This window comes from Liolophura sinensis, chromosome 6 (assembly GCF_032854445.1).
Source record: "Liolophura sinensis isolate JHLJ2023 chromosome 6, CUHK_Ljap_v2, whole genome shotgun sequence".
Classification (NCBI taxonomy): Eukaryota; Metazoa; Mollusca; class Polyplacophora; order Chitonida; family Chitonidae; genus Liolophura; species Liolophura sinensis.
The window spans coordinates 31,357,591-31,376,587 of NC_088300.1; the positions used below are offsets into that span (position 1 = coordinate 31,357,591).

General features: G+C 36.6%; 1 protein-coding gene across 1 annotated transcript; it reads right to left on the minus strand.

The window, feature by feature from the left end:
- Positions 1–3,113: 3,113 nt before the first annotated feature.
- On the minus strand, positions 3,114–16,007 carry LOC135466642 (NAD-dependent protein deacetylase sirtuin-2-like). Its single transcript, XM_064744241.1, has 13 exons — positions 15,848–16,007; positions 13,726–13,884; positions 12,673–12,779; positions 12,241–12,297; positions 11,920–11,988; positions 10,711–10,834; positions 8,906–8,971; positions 8,298–8,353; positions 7,350–7,426; positions 7,020–7,071; positions 6,240–6,310; positions 4,304–4,370; positions 3,114–3,585 (listed from the first exon to the last, which is right to left on the minus strand). Exons 2-13 carry the CDS (start codon positions 13,748–13,750, stop codon positions 3,502–3,504), a joined length of 855 nt encoding a protein of 284 aa, XP_064600311.1. The 5' UTR covers positions 13,751–13,884; positions 15,848–16,007; the 3' UTR covers positions 3,114–3,501.
- Positions 16,008–18,997: the final 2,990 nt, after the last annotated feature.

Here is an 18,997-nt window from a genome sequence, read left to right on the forward strand (position 1 = left end):
AAGAGAGGGTGGGGTGATTTCTGGTTGAGTGGGCAAAAGGTGCACGTGGGAATAAGCTAACCGTTCGCATGCCCTTCTCTAGCAGCTGTCAGGTTGTACTGAGATATCCACTCAACTTCCCTAACCGCTTATAGAACGATTCTCGCTGGATTATTTGCTGGATTATTTGAATGGAGATTCATTGAGGTAACTCGATTTAACTCCAAAGAGTCGACAATAACATATATATATATATAAGTTGTTTAAGGTAAAAAAACAAAACAAAACAAAAAAACATGAATTTGATATATCCAAATGTCTGCTTAAAGGACATTATTGAAAATGTGCATATAATTTATATTTTTTCATTATAATGTTAATGTAGCATATTCAATCGATAAAAATGATACACGATCAACTCATAAACTAAAATCCCGCTCCCTCCCCTAAAATAATATACTAGGGTAGTGAAGAATCTTTAATCTTACTTTGCACTGACTGCAGTTTTTTTTTTAAAACCTTTGTTAAATCTACATGTATGTACAATCAGTTACTAGTACATGTACATAGAAGTAAATACAGACATAATGAAGCTTTGAAAGTAGCCGCTCAACTAACTGAACATCATAATTATCACTGACATTGATATTTACAAGCATAAATAAATGGTAAGATAGAATAAAGCCCTGCCAGACTTAACACCTACAGGCAAACCCTATAGACAAAATCTTCGCAAGACATGTTTTAAGTTTATGAGGACTGATATATGATGCATGTTAGCCTACTTGTTTAAAAAAAAAAAATGAAACTTCCTCATTGTGTCGTTATCGGCCAATAATTCTAACAAACCTGATACCGGTATTGCAAAATTATTGATTGTGGTTTTATCCTATAGCACAGTTATGATTACCGTACTGTCAAGTGAATTTTTATTTCTACAGAAAACCCTACATACTCAGGAGTTTACAATGGAAGCAGAATCCCTGCTTATACAAGAAACGAATTTCACGTATAGCAAGATAATGAATGCCATGCTGTAGTGCCCCATGTAAAACATTCCATTCAAATGCACAACTCCAGGTAATTTAACATTTTTCTGAGACATTTTCTACATAACATGTACTTGTTGCTGAGCACGAAATCTGAGCGAGATATTACCTGGCTAGGGTACAGAAAAGTCGATCTCCATTTCATATTTAAAAACTAATGTGCAACTATGCTTAGATATATCAGAGGGTCAGATTTTGATTAGCAGGGATTATGCCCTGTCAGCCATAAACAAACAAATCAGAAAATCTCAAACTTTACATAATATATTCACAGTTCATATTAATACATATACATAATATGTCTTTAAAATTATAAGCTTACATAAGAGACAGATACGTATTCCAAGTCACTAAATTGCACTGCCGTAAAACGATGCCATTTGCTTCATGTAGGATATTTTACATGTGTTGTTAAAACATAAAACCCCATGAACAATCACATAACCTTTCAGCCATAGTAAAGAAAATTAGAAATTCTTAAAATTAAGTGATATGCGGTTTAACATAAAATGTTAACAATACATATTAGTGGGTATACATAACATTTCTTCAAAAACCATAAGCTTTTTGTCTTCATATAAGAAATACATACGTATTGTCAATATTTATGCCCACTTTAATAAAGATATAATCACTTAAAAAAAATTAAAAGAAATGCAAATATACAAATACAAAATACATACATAGAAAGATCATCAAATATAAACACACTTACACTGAATATGCAGGAGTACATGGTACACAGAATGACCTCTGTACAATACGATAAGCTAGATGCTACAAACAGTTAAACTTGCAGCCTCTCACAGATGCCTAACACAGTGAACACTCATTTTGCTGGGCTTCTGGGCTCAGTTGTTCAAAACTGGTTTAAGACTTAATACCAGATTTAACTTTAAGCCAAGTCTTTTGTACTTAGCCTAAAAAAAAAAATTGTGTTCCAGTATATCAGATATGAACTAAAACCGATACTGTTATACGTTGAATTTGGAGAATTGCACTGGCTGCTGAGTTTAGCTAAAAATTTAAATATAAAATATGACTTAATATCAGTATTAGCAAATACACTTTTGAACAATTGGATCCATGAAACTGACTTTAATACACATTTTCGGACAGATTTCCAGTTGCATATTTTAGCATTTCTCCAAGGGCTCTCACTAAATTAGCTACACCATGGCCTTTATACAGATGCATTATAATGATACTGGCTACTTTCTGAAGTCAGGTACTTTCACTGAAAACAGCACTGGTGCTTTCTGCATGTAAGGAGTGGATCTTTGATAGCCTTCTATCGCACAGCAGTAAAACATGACAAGAGAGAGAATGTAGTTTTAACTATATACATGTGCCAGAAGGTTGAGTTCAGCACACTGTCATATATCCGTATGCTGTTTACTGATATTCACCATCATTTTACTCATCCCCAGGTTATTATGAAAAAGTTCATTTATCAAACTCAATAATGCCAGGCAGACTCAGATACTTGTCTGGCTATACCCAACAGTTTTGGCAAAAAATTGATCAGTGCAAATGCACTCAAAGTTTTGCTATTATTTTAGAAGAGCCCAAATACTTTCACAAAATATCAGCATCCTCTGAGCAAGTGTCAACATTTAAAAAGGCAAAGACAAAGGCTGAGACAGAGTGTTTGTGTTTTCTGACATGATGTTTTGCCTCATCTCTGAGACATCGGCGCTGTTCAAGATTTCTGTGCAAAATCTGCTAGAGGTAGCAATGATGTAAAGCGAATGAAGAGAGTGGCATATGCACTGTGAGGAGTATGCAATCACATGTCCAAGTACCCACACATACACATGTCTTCAAGTGGTTTCATCAAATGCATATCCTGTTCTAAAGCACATGTAGATTTCTGCCTATCGCCCGCACGGTACTTATTCTTGTTTACCAAATCTGAGTTCAGGGCCTAGCCAATGTACTAACACAGCCATCTTCCATGTAAGCTGCTAACGTAGCCATGCTGGATATGCCCATTTAAACTCCAAGCTAAGTATGTTTTACACTGGAAAATCCACCTTCGTACTATTTATAACATGATCTGGCTGTCTCCATCAGAGACAGGCTACATCAATTTAATTGTTGTTTTACAGGCATAATAAATCACTGTTCAATGTTGGAAAGTATTAAAATTCAAATAAAACACCTAAGTCATCTAAATTCAGTAAAATGTGGACTACCCCAGCAATTTTTCCCGCTGACGATATATTTACATGATTCGAAAAATCATTAAGAAACATCAGACAAAATTAGTTTTATTAATGTAGGCTCACCTGTGAAAAACAAAATTAAATTGGTTTGGCCTAAGCATGTTTTTTTCACTGGAAAATCTAGCTTTATACCATACCTCAGCAATGTTAACAGTATGTACAGGCTCTCTTTAAACGAAGGAGTATTTTAACTCAGTTTTACCCATTACTTTAATGAGCTGTACTAATACCGGAAAATCTTTGAACTATGACTTTTTGGCAGCTGAAGAATCTTTAGTCTCTTTGTCAATTCTCGCCTGTTCAGTTTTTACTGTAGTCTTCAGCTCCTCCTAAAAAATAAAAGAATCAATAAAATCTTTTCAATGCAGTTTTGTGGATTAAATGTAGGATTACTTTGAAAAGAAAATAATGTTACTTATACTCAGTATATTCTGAAACTGCATACATGCAAATGTTTTTCAGCGTGATGACAACTTTACATTACATATGTAAATGGCCTTAACCATATATTGTGGTTAATAATATAAAACTATATATAGCAAACTTGAGCACTCAGAATAATTCACTTCTGTACACATCTGATAAAACTTTCACTTCTGCATACTCCAAAATTCTATTATCTATGTATTGGTCACAAGTTTTCTGGTGAAAATCGGTGTTTTCATACAGTCCGGAAATAAATGTCTTTAGCATCTGAAGAGAGTTTCTTCAAATACTGTAAAGATCTTGTTAAGGGAGTAGATAACACAGGATGTATTTTTAATTAGTAATGATATGTAATGTATTAATCTCTTTATTTGATATTTATTTAAATGCCACACTCTAGATAATCCATACTTTATCACTAGCACAACAGTAGTCAGGTTTATGGGTGGAGGAAACCAGTGCTGAGAGGAAACCACTTCTCAGGGGAAAACTACACCCGTTGCTGGTGCCTGACAAACCCCCTGACTTAAAGCCACAGCTGAACAAGCAAAGGCTTGATTTGAGGCTGTAACTCTTCACTGGTACATGCAGGTGGCATAATTAGAATCTTATCCAACTTACACCCCAGCCAAGTAATGTAGCCAATGCCTGAGCTCCATCATCACAACTGCCTTCCCAAAACACATCCCTGAAACAGAACATGGGTACACTTTGTGGATGAAAAATACTGAGAGGGAGATAAAACAGGGATATAATTTGTGGATGAGAAATACTGAAAGAGAGAGAAAACAGGGATACAATTTGTGGATGAGAAATACTGAAAGAGAGAGAAAACAGGGATACAATTTGTGGGTGAGAAATACTGAAAGAGAGAGAAAACAGGGATACAATTTGTGAATGAGAAATACTGAAAGAGAGAGAAAACAGGAATACAATTTGTCAATGAGAAATACTGAAAGAGAGAGAAAACAGGGATACACTCTTGTGGATGAGAAATACTTAAAAAGGGAGAAAATAGGAATACAATTTGTGGATGAGAAATACTGATAGAAAGAGAAAAAAAGGATACAAGTTGTGGATGAGAAATACTGAAAGAGAGAAAACGGGTACGATTTGTGGATGAGAAATACTAGAAGACAGAAAAAAAGAGATACACTTTGTGGATGAGAATCACTAAAACATAGAGAACACTGGATACACTTTGTGGATAGAAATCACTAAAACAGAGAGAACAAAGATATATTTTGTGAATGAGAAATACTAAATCATAAAGAAAATATGGATACACTTAGTAGATGAGAAATCTTAAAACAGAAAACAAGGATACACTCAGCAGAAGAGAAATACTAAAACACAGGGAACACTGTGTACACTTTGTTGATGACAAACAAAAAAACATACAGAACAATGGATATACTTTGTAAATGACAAATAATAAACACAGAAAACATGGATACTCTTTGTGGATGAGAAATACTGAAAGAGAGAAAACAGAGACATACTTTGTGAATGACAAATACTGAAACAGAAAGTACACTGGATACACCTTCTGGATAAGAAATACTAAACAGAGAGGAGACCTAGGAATTCCCCTATGTGGAAGAAATGTAATAGAACAGAGAGGAGACCTAGGAATTAGCCTATGTGGATGAAATGTAATAGAACAGGGAGGAGACCTAGGAATTAGCCTATGTGGATGAAATGTAATAGAACAGAGAGGAGACCTTGGAATTAGCCTATGTGGAGGAAATGTAATAGAACAGAGAGGAGACCTAGGAATTAGTCTATGTGGATGAAATGTAATAGAACAGGGAGGAGGCCTAGGAATTAGCCTATGTGGATGAAATGTAATAGAACAGGGAGGAAACCTAGGAATTAGCCTATGTGGATGAAATGTAACAGAACAGAGAGGAGACCTAGGAATTAGCCTATGTGGATGAAATGTAATAGAACAGGGAGGAAACCTAGGAATTAGCCTATGTGGATGAAATGTAACAGAACAGAGAGGAGACCTTGGAATTAGCATATGTCGATGAAATGTAATAGAACAGAGAGGAGACATAGGAATTAGCCTACGTACATGAAATGTAATAGAGCAGAGAGGAGACCTTGGAATTAGCTTAATGTGAGAACCATTGCAGAGTAAAGACAACATTTTGCTGATGAGAAATCACAGCTGGGATCATTTAGTCTTTAATAAAAACACGGCTTTGTTTTTGCTGGTAATATAATTATATATGAGGATTTTCACAACTAGCTTTTGCAATTTAAAAACCATGCAAGTGGTATACTGAAACAGTTATTGAAAAAAGCAATTAAAGTTTCAAAGAAAACTTGGTTACTAAGTAAAACTGAAAACATCCCCACGAGATCAGTGACTTGAAGAAATATCCTAAATACAGAGAATGCCACGTATTCACCCTGCCCTTCGTTTAAGCAGGCAGTGGTGTTTACCAATCCTTATATCACATTGCCTAGTCAATGAAAAAAGGAGCTCTCCCCTCAAAATGACAAAATTTCTTTCTTTCCACAAAGGCTTAAATAATTAACATCTCACCTGTAATTGCCTTCCTTGTCAGCATTAAAGTCTGACCCTCCTCCCATCAGAAGGTCCATGAATGGATCCATCTGTCAGAAAAAAACAAAAATATCGCCCAATGACAAAGTTACTCATCTAGCCTTATTCTGAAAGCTCTGTTCATCTTTGAAAGATGCTTTGAGGTTTGTTTGGATGGTGGGAAGTTGTTCTACTGGAAAAGTAATAGTTTGTGATATTTATTTGATTTGTAAATTTAGGTAATTTACGGTAGTTAAGCAAAGCAATCTGAATTCCAGCTGATACTCACTATAAACAAAAATCACTACAACGATTTCTGATAATGAATCAATGGTCGGAGTTTAACGCCACAATGACAGTATTTCAGCCATGCTGTGACGTTTTCGATAATGACAAACATGAAATAAAATCACAACTCAATATCAATCATTACATTAACGCAGTCCAGTACTTGAACCTTTTTTTCCTTCCCTCATCCTTGTCATGATGTCAAGAGCTCCGGCCGTACGTGGGAAGGTCTGCCAGCAACCTGTGGATGGTCATGGTTTCCCTCAGGCTCTGCCCAGTTTCCTCCCCACCATATTGCTGGTCGCCGTCGTATAAGTGAAATATTCTTGAGTACGGCATGAAACATCAATTAAATAAATAAACAAAATGATGTCAAGAGAGATTTTTCAAATGCCAATAAGAAAGCTACCTCAGAAGCAATGGTGGTGATGTGTACTTGTGTATGTATGTCAATCTGGTCAAATCTTTTTCAACTGAACTAAAAATTCCTACCGGAGGAGATTTCTCTCGATTAATATAAAGTCTTGGTGTTGTGTCAGGAACTCTGCAATAAGGAAAATTGTCACAGATGATATGATTGTATCACAATGCATTAACAATTCCCACCACTTAAATACATTATCATTATGAAGAGTAACAGCTTTGTAAGAGCAGCAACAAGGGGAGATAATTTCAGCATCTCTGAGAAAATCATTGACACAAACATGCATTATACAGATGACCATGCAATTGAGGATGTTGTTCATTTCTGATTTTTTTAAAGAGAAAATAGATAATTTTCCTTAGAAACAATTGTGAAGTAATTACAGAAAATTGCTTCACCTGCTTGTGAGGGAGGCAAATGGTTGAACGACCAGGGAGGTTCCCATGATGATCAACAAATCACACTCCATCATATCCTGCCAAATACACAAAATATCCAATCATATAAACTTCATGTTCCACATCTGCCCATAGGCTAAGACACTGACAACTAAACATTTAAGATGCAACTTTTGTAACACATATTTTGTGAATTAAGACTTTTGCTATACGTACAGGATTAACAGACTGGTTGAATGGGCTGGTGAATATGTCCCTTAAAATTTCCCATTACACCGACAGTATCACCACTAATAGGCTGATTGTTGCTCAATGCCATACTTAAGAAATTTTTCTCTTATGGGTGGAGGAAAGTAGTGCCCAGTAAAAACCACCAATCTTTGGCAAACTACTGGCCAACATTCCCACATAAAGATCTGCTTGCAATGCTGGTGGTGTAAGGCTGTCTTCAAACAGTGCAAGAATACAACAACACCCCTACGAAAGTAGTCGACCCCTTATTGCCACCTTGGCCCCTATAAACGGTGAGAGTGGGGACATTCTATAAATTCCCCATCAAAGACTGGGACTGAACCTCCACCTTGTGTGAAATGAGGTTAGGAGTTTTCCACCTTACTCATTGAGCTACATCCCACCATAATCATGGGTGAAGAAAACCTAGAGGCAAGTAAACGACCAATTTTCCTTCATCTGACACACAGGTTTTCTATGGTAAAGAGAGTTCAACTACGTATAGATGTATTTGTATTTTATTTCTAATTCAATCTAATTAAATCTGGTGAGATGATCTTCACGACATGAGCATGTCATGTCATGAGCATCACTATCCAAACATGCTCTTGGTTGTATTAATGATTTAATCCTCATAAAATACCTCTGGAATAACTATAATAATAAGACTTAAATTAAAATGGGCTCAGCTTTACATGAAAAAATTAGCACACCCACCTTTTTCACACAATCAAAGAATCTTTTCGGCAGCGCTTCTCCAAAGAAAACAATGTCTGAAATAAAACACGTGACAAAAATAATAAAGGTACATCTTTATACAATTTCATAGCATCCATATGTAGTGTATTTTAAAATCACATTTACATTGTGTGATTAGTCAAATTCGACTAGTCAACTGAAAATAGGATAATACTAATTCATACAACATGTAGAATTCAACAAATCTTGTCTGAGGAAACAGAGCTTTTCCAACTTTCAATCCATCAGTAGAATTTGACAAGTCCATAGGATAAATTGTACTGTAAGAACATGGCAATAAAGAAGTGCAAATTTGGCTAAATCTGCAATGTCTCCCAGTATAATAATTTGTGTTGTCCTGCACCAAGGTCATTAAGTGAATGACCCACGTTAAATGACAAAACTTGGTCCAACCATCTGACTGACCTGCCGACAGAACAACCAGCTTACAGAGATGCTTAGTCGTTGCTAAAAATGTAATAAAAACTACGTACAACTAAAACAATGGGTATTAAATTAAATGGGAAGAATTATTGAAACAATATAATATGTACAAAGCCCACTGACAAGAGAATGTGATGTATAACCTGGTTTGACAACGCCTTCACACCCCTCAACATCACACTTTGGGACACCTCCTTTGAACACTTCATCTATAGAAAGAAAAGATGTAATACTGACATACAAGTACAAACAAATAAACTCAAAACATCATTTTCGACATAAATTTCACCATCAACAAAAAAATTACTGATGCTGAGAAATTTGAAATTTGGGGTTGACACAGTTGAAGAATTGATTTACCTGTATATTTTAGTGTATTATTGATCACTGACGATCATTGATCATCAATAGTTTGTACCTGGATCTACTGAATGTCAGAAACCTTGTTAGGGGCAGTGATTAACCCTGGTGTCTCCCACCTGACCACCTCTGAACGAACGAATGAATGATTAAATAAATTAAATCATAAATTCATTGAAGGTAAGTTAGTCCAATCAGAACCATTTGTGACATTAGCAAGGCTAGCTCTATATGCCTCTACACCTTCACTAATACTACGGGGCAGTGAAGGTGTAGAAATATGAAGAGCTAGAGCAAGGACAGGTTTCAAATGTACATTATGCAAATCACAAACTGTCAGGTACTAACTTTAGAAGACTGTCCTGTTATGTAGGAAAACAATAACCCCATATGTACACATAACATGATCTACCAATACAGAGCAACAAATACAAACTTTGTATGCTTCTGAAAGTGCATTTTGACCTACCAAACTTCAAAGTCATCAAAATAATACTTCTGATGACAACACTTAAGAACTTCACATAAAACCCTTCAGTGGCCCTATTAGGTGGATCAATCAATCAGAATTACACAAATTTTGCCACTTGAAAAATTCTAAAATTTAACTGAAATAGACTATATATAATTTAGTATCTAAAGTTGTCCTTATCTGTGAGTAGCTTTAAAAAACATAGTTTTATCTTATTTACTCGAATAGTATTTAACTCATGAATGATGACTTCTATACAGATAAAAATCTGGTTTTGTGAGTGAAGGAAACCAGGTACCCGAGAGGCTTCCCGACTAACAGCTGCTGCTGAAATGGGAAGAGATGGATTTTAGCCTGTGATCTCATTGGTCAGTGTTAGATGTATTGATCTAAACAGGAAAGCTATGAAAACATTAAAATCCAGAAAAATAAAAATATCATTCTACTTTGGATTACAAAATAAAATTGGTGTCTCATAATGCAGTCTTGTTGAACAGAGCTTGCTTCTAATACCCAACTCTGCATATAGGATTGAATTGTATAAGACATTACAAGTACCTGTCAAACCTACAGTATAGCTTACTTTTCATCCATGCCAGACCATACTCCTGGATATAGGATTGAATTGTATAAGACATTACAAGTACCTGTCAAACCTACAGTATAGCTTACTTTTCATCCAGTCCAGACCATACTCCTGGATATAGGATTGAATTGTATAAGACATTACAAGTACCTGTCCAACCTACAGTATGGCTTACTTTTCATCCAGTCCAGACCATACTCCTGGATATAGGATTGAATTGTATAAGACATTACAAGTACCTGTCAAACCTACAGTATAGCTTACTTTTCATCCAGGCCAGACCATACTCCTGGATATAGGATTGAATTGTATAAGACATTACAAGTACCTGTCAAACCTACAGTATAGCTTACTTTTCATCCAGGCCAGACCATACTCCTGGATATAGGATTGAATTGTATAAGACATTACAAGTACCGGTCAAACCTACAGTATGGCTTACTTTCATCCAGTCCAGACCATACTCATGGATATAGGATTGAATTGTATAAGACATTAAAAGTAACGGTCAAACCTATAGTATAGCTTACTTTTCATCCAGTCCAGACAATACTCCTTCCCGCAGGCCAAACAGTGCGAGGTGTGAAAGGTTCCATGAGCCTCTACTATCTTGTCACCATTTAAACCTGATACTCTCTCAAGGGTGTCAATATTCTGTACAAAAACAGTGTGCACAAGACGGATTTATTTATTTGATTGGTGTTTTACACCATACTCAAGAATATTTCACTTGTACTAAGGCAGCCAGCACTATTGTAGGAGGAAACTGGGCACAGCACGATGGGAAGCCAATGGCCATCCGTGGGGTTGTCTGCCAACAACCTGCGGATGGTTGGGAGCTGGACTTGAGCTCACAGCTCCCACACTGGTGAGAGGCTCCTGGGGTCATTGGGTCATGGAGGCCCCAACAATGAAGCAGAAAGCGTGTGGTGCACCAACCGCCCCCCCCCCCCCGATAATGAAGCCCCAAGAGACTGGGGTTATTTCATTGATGTGCTTTACATCTACAATCAATACTGAAACCGAAACAAATGAAATGGGTCTATTGCACAGTAATGCCTACAACCGTCATTTCCTTGATTCATCTGTCCTCCTGACTGTTTGAAATAGGCGGATTTTTACACTAAGCCACTTGAAATAAAGGAGATAACTGTGGACTTGTAAGCAAAAGCAGTTGCGTTACATTTGCAAACTACTTGCTTTCCTTTGTTCAAGAGGGTGAGTATCTATTTATTTATTTGATTGTTGCTCAACATCATATTCAAGGATATTTTACTTAAATGAAGGCAGTCAGAAATGTAGGTGGAGAAAAACCAGAATACCTGAGAAAAACTACCAACCTATACCACGTTACTGACAAAATTTTCCAAAATGTGATGTACAGATCCGCACATCACCCACAACCATCAGCAGGTTGCTGCCGGATCTTCCCATATACGACCTGAGATTTCATATTTACATCTGACAACTAAGTATTAACATCTGATAATCGTTGACACTGTGTACTTGGTACTTACCACCCTTACAAAAGTTCCTTATCAGTGAAGATATACACAGCTGTTTGTAATTTTCTGGGATGACTGACGAATAATAGTTAGAATATCTCCGTTTTCTTGACAATAAACTACACGTAAATTATGACCAGATTATCAATTAAATAATTGTAGTAATTCTTGAAATATAAAAGCGTTTCTCACAGCATGTGCATGTAGTGTCAGCTGTAAAGGGAGATAACTGACCTGTGTATAATGCCTCAGTAACAGCCCTTTGTCATCCAACATCTTGATGAAGTAGTGACACGGAGTTGGCTAGGAAAAAAACCATTAAATTTACATACTCATTTTACTAAGTATAGACTTAATTTAATTCACAAATTTATAAAGCTTTGCACTGTAAGGTGTACAGCTTGGTAAACAGAACAGCCATTTAACTCTGCCTATATGTAAGTATAAAATAAGTATTCCTATCGAGAACAGAATGAAAATTGATATAAAGCCAAATCTGAGTTATCCTTATATACATAGCCTGAGACACCTTTAAAAATCTTTGTTAAGGCTTACCTTGAACTGTCCAGGAAATAACTCTCTGGCTAGCTCAAAGAATGGCTCAGGACTTTCCTAAAAAAAGAAAAAAAAACCAAAACACACACACAAAAATTACTGAGGTTACCACTCAAGAAAGTACAGGTGTAAAACCAAGTTTAAGTGCGTATGAAACACTTCGCATAAACCTTGCTGTAAATAATAATGTTTAGTTATAATTTTGAGTGGTTCTAAACTCCATATTTGCTAATCAAACCAAATTTTCTGTATTTACCACAAAAATGTCACATGATTGCCTTTCTGTAAATATGAGTCTTGCACTTGTACAATTTAGACAGCTAAAATGATTTTAAAGTTTGAATATCTGTGCAATATCAAAAAAAGACTTGCTTTTTCAACTTGGTCTAGTGTTGTTTTCTCTAATAAGGAGAGAAAAGAATAAAGAACAACCTTGAAAAAATCTATGCTGAAAATGGCCTGTGGGTCTGGAAGGTTGTACTTCTGTAGGTTATCATAGAGGCCACTTCCCGGGCTGCGGAAATCGGGAATGCCTGCTGCTGTTAAAGACACATGAAGGCTAAGTAAAGAAAAATTGAATTTAATGGTAAATAAAGGTAGTGAACATAAAGAGACACAGACTGATACAATCACACCTGGTGAGTTGGTTAAGAACATGTAATCTAGCTTCAAAACACTCTTACAAGGAAGAAAAACTGTGAAAATAGCCTTATCCAGTCGTCCTAATTAGTACATATACCGGCATGCGAAAATTTGTTCTTCTCTGACCAACACATGATGTAATAACTGGAAAAGCGTCTGAAGTCAGTGGGATATCGTGGACATTCTCATGAGATACTCAACCTAAGTTTTCACCTTTGTTACTATACCATTTAGTGAGTGAGTGCCTGGGGTTTAACGTCCCACTTAACAATTTTTCAGTCATATGACGGCAAAGGAATCCTTAGATTGCATGCAATGTGCCTCCTTGCTGCAGGATGGATTTCCACCGCTCTTTTATCTTGCTTCACTGGGACGCCTTACTGAAGGCAAGAAAGACGCCCTGCCCGAGCCGTTATACTGATTAGGGTCAACCAGTTCTTGCACTATCCCCTTCATGCTGAACACCAAGCAAGGAAGTACAACTTGATCTTTTAAGGTCTTAGGTGTGACTCGACCCAGGATTGACGCTGGATCTACCGCTCCTGAAGCGGACGCTCTACCAACTGTGCTATCGGGGCTATCTCTTGAATTCACTAGACATTCTCTTTCTCTTTCACTGGTTGACTGGCAGTAACAATCAGTTGGCAAGGCGGCCAAAGATTCTGCTGAAAACATCTTTTTTCAAGTAGACTCAGATACATACAGGGATGCTGTCGACCACTGCGAGGCGTTTGTTCAAATCCAACACTTGCTGTGGCTTTGCGTTGAGGATATGAGTATATGCTCTTACACATGGATATGCATACTAATCAAACAAGAAAACTTTATCGCTAAATAACTTACAAGTAGAAATACCGGCACCAGCCATGGTAATAATTTTGCAGTCTTTCTTAGTTTTGATGAAATCTGCTATCCCTTCAAAATCCACAGTTTTCAAAAGTTGTTCTGGTTTTTCCGCACCAATACCAAGTGATTGTTGCAGAAGCTTAGACAGCCAGTCTCCTACAACAACGACCAAAAGGGAAACAGAATTATTACATCATATCCTTGGTTCACAACTGAAATCATACAGAATACCCTAAATGACTTCAAAATTCGAGTACATGGGAAGGTCTTACAGCAACTTGCGGATTGTCGTGAGTTTCCCCCCGGCTGAGCCCGGTTTCCTCCTAGCATAATGCTGGTCGCCATCGTTTAAGTGAAATATTCTTGAGTACGGCGTAAAACACAAATCAAATAAATAAATCAATCAATCAAAATTCGACCACAAAAGAGCATTTCTGGAGGCAAATAAATGTCAAGAGATATTACTTTTGGGGCTAGAATTTACATTTTCCCAGTAGGATATCACCCTACCTTCCAAACACCTCTCAAAGCCCCTTTTAAAAATCAACGAAACTCCGAGAATGTGGAAAAATGGGCAACTTATTCATTCAAGAAATGTTAGGTTATTTAGGGTACCTGTACATATAACTATTATTTATTTATTATTTATTTATTTACTTATTTTAAGTCTTGTTTAATGCCATACTCAAGAATGTTTCAGAAAGATATACAATGACGGTGAGTTTTATGGGCGGAAGAAACCAGAGGCCTTCGGCAATTAATAATGAACTTTCACACACATAAATGACACAGATCTGCACATGATATCGGTGGAAGACAAGTGGTCTGAACATCACACTACACACAGCCATACGAGTGTCACTGACCACGTATCACAGTGACCAAGAGGACGCTGTTAAAGCGGGGGAAATGTATACATTCCCTGTCCAGGCTGTGATCATGTCAATTGTTGGAACAGATAATTCTTCCTAGCCAACATGCAGACTTGCCTACACCTCAAACAGGTAAACCCAATCAGCCACATCATTGCCAAGTGTAAACTACATGCATATTGTACATGTCTGCTTAGCAAATGCTTATGGACATGCTTATAGTCTACACACTTACTGTAATTCTTCAAATTTGTTTTCTTTCGCTTACTACAATATGGCTGAAATATTGCCGTAATCAATTGCGCTAAGGCCGTAATCAATCAATTTTTTTCATGTTTGCAAGGTGTTTGTTCAAGCATATTCTGAAGGCATTATTCTGTGTAGACTGATAAAGTTATACTTTTTGTCAAGCCCTGAACTGGCCAAACCAACAAATGTATTTTTATCTCTGAAATCACACTTATTTATTTATTTATTTATTTGATTGGTGTTTTACGCCATACTCAAGAATATTCCACTTATACCACGGCAACCAGCATTATGGTTGGCAGAGACCGGAGGAAACCATCCGAAGATTGCTGGCAGACCTTCTCACATATGGCGGGAGAGGAAGCCAGCATGAACTCACAGCGACCGCATTGGTGAGAGGTTCCAGGGTCATTATGTCACGCTAGTGCGCTAACCAAATGAGCCGCAGAGGCCCCCTAAATTAAATTAAAATCCTGCATAAATTGCACTAAAAGTTGCTCTTTCATACGCGAAACTTTTGAGGATTTAGGGTAGTCAAAAATGTATGTTCACAGTTAAAAAATGCATCTTGTATTTGACCAGTGAAATAATGTCTTTCATGCAAATAGAAAGTTATCAGCCAATCATTACAAAGTTCCTCCTTACACTGTGTCATCAGACGCGAGTGCTATTGACACCTTTTTGACATGCACATCATTTAAGAATCAAGCAAGAATATCAACCTTTTTACATTAGGTTATTTTTGGACTGAATTGATAGCAACAAGATCTGCCCCAATATGTCTGCCAATGTAGCTGTTTCTTGTAAACAAGTCATCTGACTGGTGGTATATATGATGTGAATTGTTGCAGCATTCATTAGAGTATCCAAATGCAACCAAATCATGAAAATGGACGTGATGCACAAGCATATCTCTATGTGTACCTTAGCTATGACTTGAAGTGCTAATAACTGTAAGGCCCACCAAGATAAAATACTCAGCAGAACTCTTTCATTACCTACTCCTCCACCAGCTCCTTCCTCTTGGTTGCCTTGGTCATCTGACTCCCCTTCCTTGTCACTTGGTGCCTGCCCTTCCTTGGCACTTGGTGCCTGCCCTTCCTTGTCACTTGGAGCCCCTTTTGGTTCATTGTCCTCTGTCTTATCTGTATCTGGGACAGGAGTCTTAAAAATGTCCATATGAATAAAAGCGAGTTTTAAGTCCGTGTACATTGTACATGTAACCCTGTAACTTTCTTGTTTTTGCATACAGGTTGATACCTTTAAACTCATAAAGTGACTGGAATGTGTAGGTTTACAATTATACTACTGACACTGAGAACCAAAGATACCATATTCAATGAATTAAGTAAATTTTTATTAACACTCAATAATTCATACATAAATAAATAAATAAACACAACATGAGCTTTCACTTTAATAGGTGTTGTGATATGTGATCTTTAACAGAGGGGGACTCCGTGGCTCAGTTGGTTAGTGTGCTAGCACAGTGTAATGACCCGGGAGCCTCTCACCAATGCAGTCACTGTGAGTTCAAGCCCAGCTCATGCTGGTTTCCTCTCTGGCCGTACGTGGGAAGGTGGATAGTTGTTGGTTTCCCCTGGGCTCTGCCTGGTTTCCACCCACCATAATGCTGGCCGTCGTCATATAAGTGAAATATTCTTGAGTACGGCGTAAAACACCAAAAGAAAATTTATTAGAAATAACACAAAAGCAAATTTTACCTTTTTGTCAGCCATCTTATTCTAACAGCTTTATCTGGAAAGTAAAAATCAAACACAATTATTGAATGTATTAACTAAAACAAAAACACAAATTCCATAGCCATAATATAATATCTTTGTCATGTAATGAAATTGTACATTTGCTTTCAATAAGGTACTATACTCTTCAACCTTTAACAGGAATCAAATAACCAGGTATTAAAGGAGGACCTATGGAGCATATTAAAAAACACTTACAAGTCTAAAGATACAATCACAACACAACCTGCAACCTTTGTTCTGATCTAAGTTGGATGAGGTAACCTGACACCCATCCTGGACTCCATGTACTTTCAAACAGTTCAAACTAGAGTCTGAAGCAGTCTGGTATATAACATGCTAATGAATGAATGAATGAGCTTCATAGATATCATGTAGCCAACAATCCACAAAGCTTATCCATAAATCAATGAATGCTGTCATATAATTTAAGTGAAAAATTATTGTCAAAAACCAATAAAATACATAAATATATCCACACTAGTACTACATGTATGTTTATTATACATATTAAACACAAGTATATGAAGAACTAAAGACATGCACGTACATAGGTATATAAACTGTCAAATGTTAAACTCACGTCTTTAACAGTCAAAAACTCAAAACGATACAACTTAATGCAAACCCAAGGCAATCCAATAATTCAATGCCATGCACAAACTGAAAACTTCCTAAGGAAAATGTGACTTTGGCCTGTACTGGATTGTATGTTACTGATTTGGGGTCTCCTTAAGCCTTCCTGTTTGTGTTCATATACATTCTTAATGTGCATGGCAGCATTGATTACAGTGACTCATGGCCAAAAATATAACAGTGACTCTGCTGTAGACTTATATCAACAGCATGCACCTTTGTTTCGTATTATGCAATATAAATGTGCATTAAATGGACATGTACAATACTACATGCAGTTACATGTACACTATAGAATTAGTACTCTCCCATGTCATATCCTGTAGACTTTTGACTGAAAGGTTAATGATGGTATATTTAGCCTTAGCTGCATGAGTAGGTCCACACTTCTTCATAAGCTGTACAAGTACATGCAGGCCTATACATGCACACGACTTACACCAACCTTGTAACAAATACTTTGCTGTTTTATATATGTGTTTTCTAATATTACTTAAGGCACTCTATTTCTTATACACAAATTACATGTTCATGTATATCGGATTCAGTGTCAAAAAATTACAATTGCCTGTCCTACTGAGAAAGAAACTGGTAAACCTAGTCAGCATTAGCACTTGTTGCATTAGCATTAGCAACTACTCTGCCCACCCTCAACTACATCTACCAGATATAATTTTCTGCACTCAGCGCTGCAAGTACATGTATCTGTAAAATCTGGGACCAGGCCAAACCTTCTGAGGAAAAGAAGAACTTCCTTGATGTCTCTTATGAAAGAGCTATAAAAGTGTCAGAGAGCCCTTTAGGCTATTATTAAAATGTGCTTTTTGGGGCTAAGCTAACCGATCTTTCAAAAAGGGTCATACTCTAAAGTTTTTATTTGCCAGCATAAAAATTTCCGTATCAATCAATATTACTCTTTTCAGCTTTGAGTCTTGCCCCTCAATTAAAGTCTTAACCTCCAACAAAGAATTCTGTAGGATGGCATCAATGCTATTTACATAGGATATTCTTTGAGTGTAATTCTTTCTGAGGCATTCTCGTCTTACAGTTGACAAGGAAATAAATCTAAATACCCAGAAAAAGCCACACATGTGTAAGCAGTATACAATATTCATTACATACACGTATCCAAACGACACATATGCTGAGGAAAGCATCTAACCCTATTCTGCTGCATACTTCCTGGTTGTATATGTATATATATGAAATACACCATAGAAGGAGATTGCCATAAGTGTTTTAACTAAGTAGATTATAGCACCTAACCAAAGAACCAGTTTGTTTCAGTCCAAGTTCTTCTGCCTAGAGCTGAGTCATACTAGTTAACATACTGTCTGATGGCTTACCATGTTCAAGTCAGTGTGTCATGTATTAAACAATGTTTAGAGGTAGCTAGGTTACATTTCATAACTTTATGAAGCCAGTTGAATTCAGCAAAAATCTGCTTAATTGATTATAGATCTCTATTGTTACTTTCACCCAGTTAATCCATTTAAAGCTCGCCTTCTTCACCTTTTCAAATGCAATGCACTCTGAAGCCAATCTGTTGATAAGCAGTACGTTTGAATTGTACTCTTTGACAAAGTATGTTACTTCATGATTGATTATGTTGATTGGAATAATTTTGATTATAATGCATGGCTGTAGTGTTGATCTTATTTCCATTCAACCTTGAGGTCTTATACATGGTAAAATCTTTGAAAGGTATAACAAATATTTACACTCCAAAGAAAACATTTTCGGTAAAGT

What these genes read in the sequence shown, in the direction of transcription:
- LOC135466642 (XM_064744241.1), bottom strand. Translation starts at nt 13,750, where the DNA reads ATGGCTGGTGCCGGTATTTCTACTT. An exon ending in TACTGAGGCATTATACACAG is followed by an intron (nt 10,835 to 11,919) that starts GTCAGTTATCTC and finishes GTTTTTGTACAG; the next exon opens with AATATTGACACCCTTGAGAG. An exon ending in TGAAGGCGTTGTCAAACCAG is followed by an intron (nt 8,354 to 8,905) that starts GTTATACATCAC and finishes GTTTTATTTCAG; the next exon opens with ACATTGTTTTCTTTGGAGAA.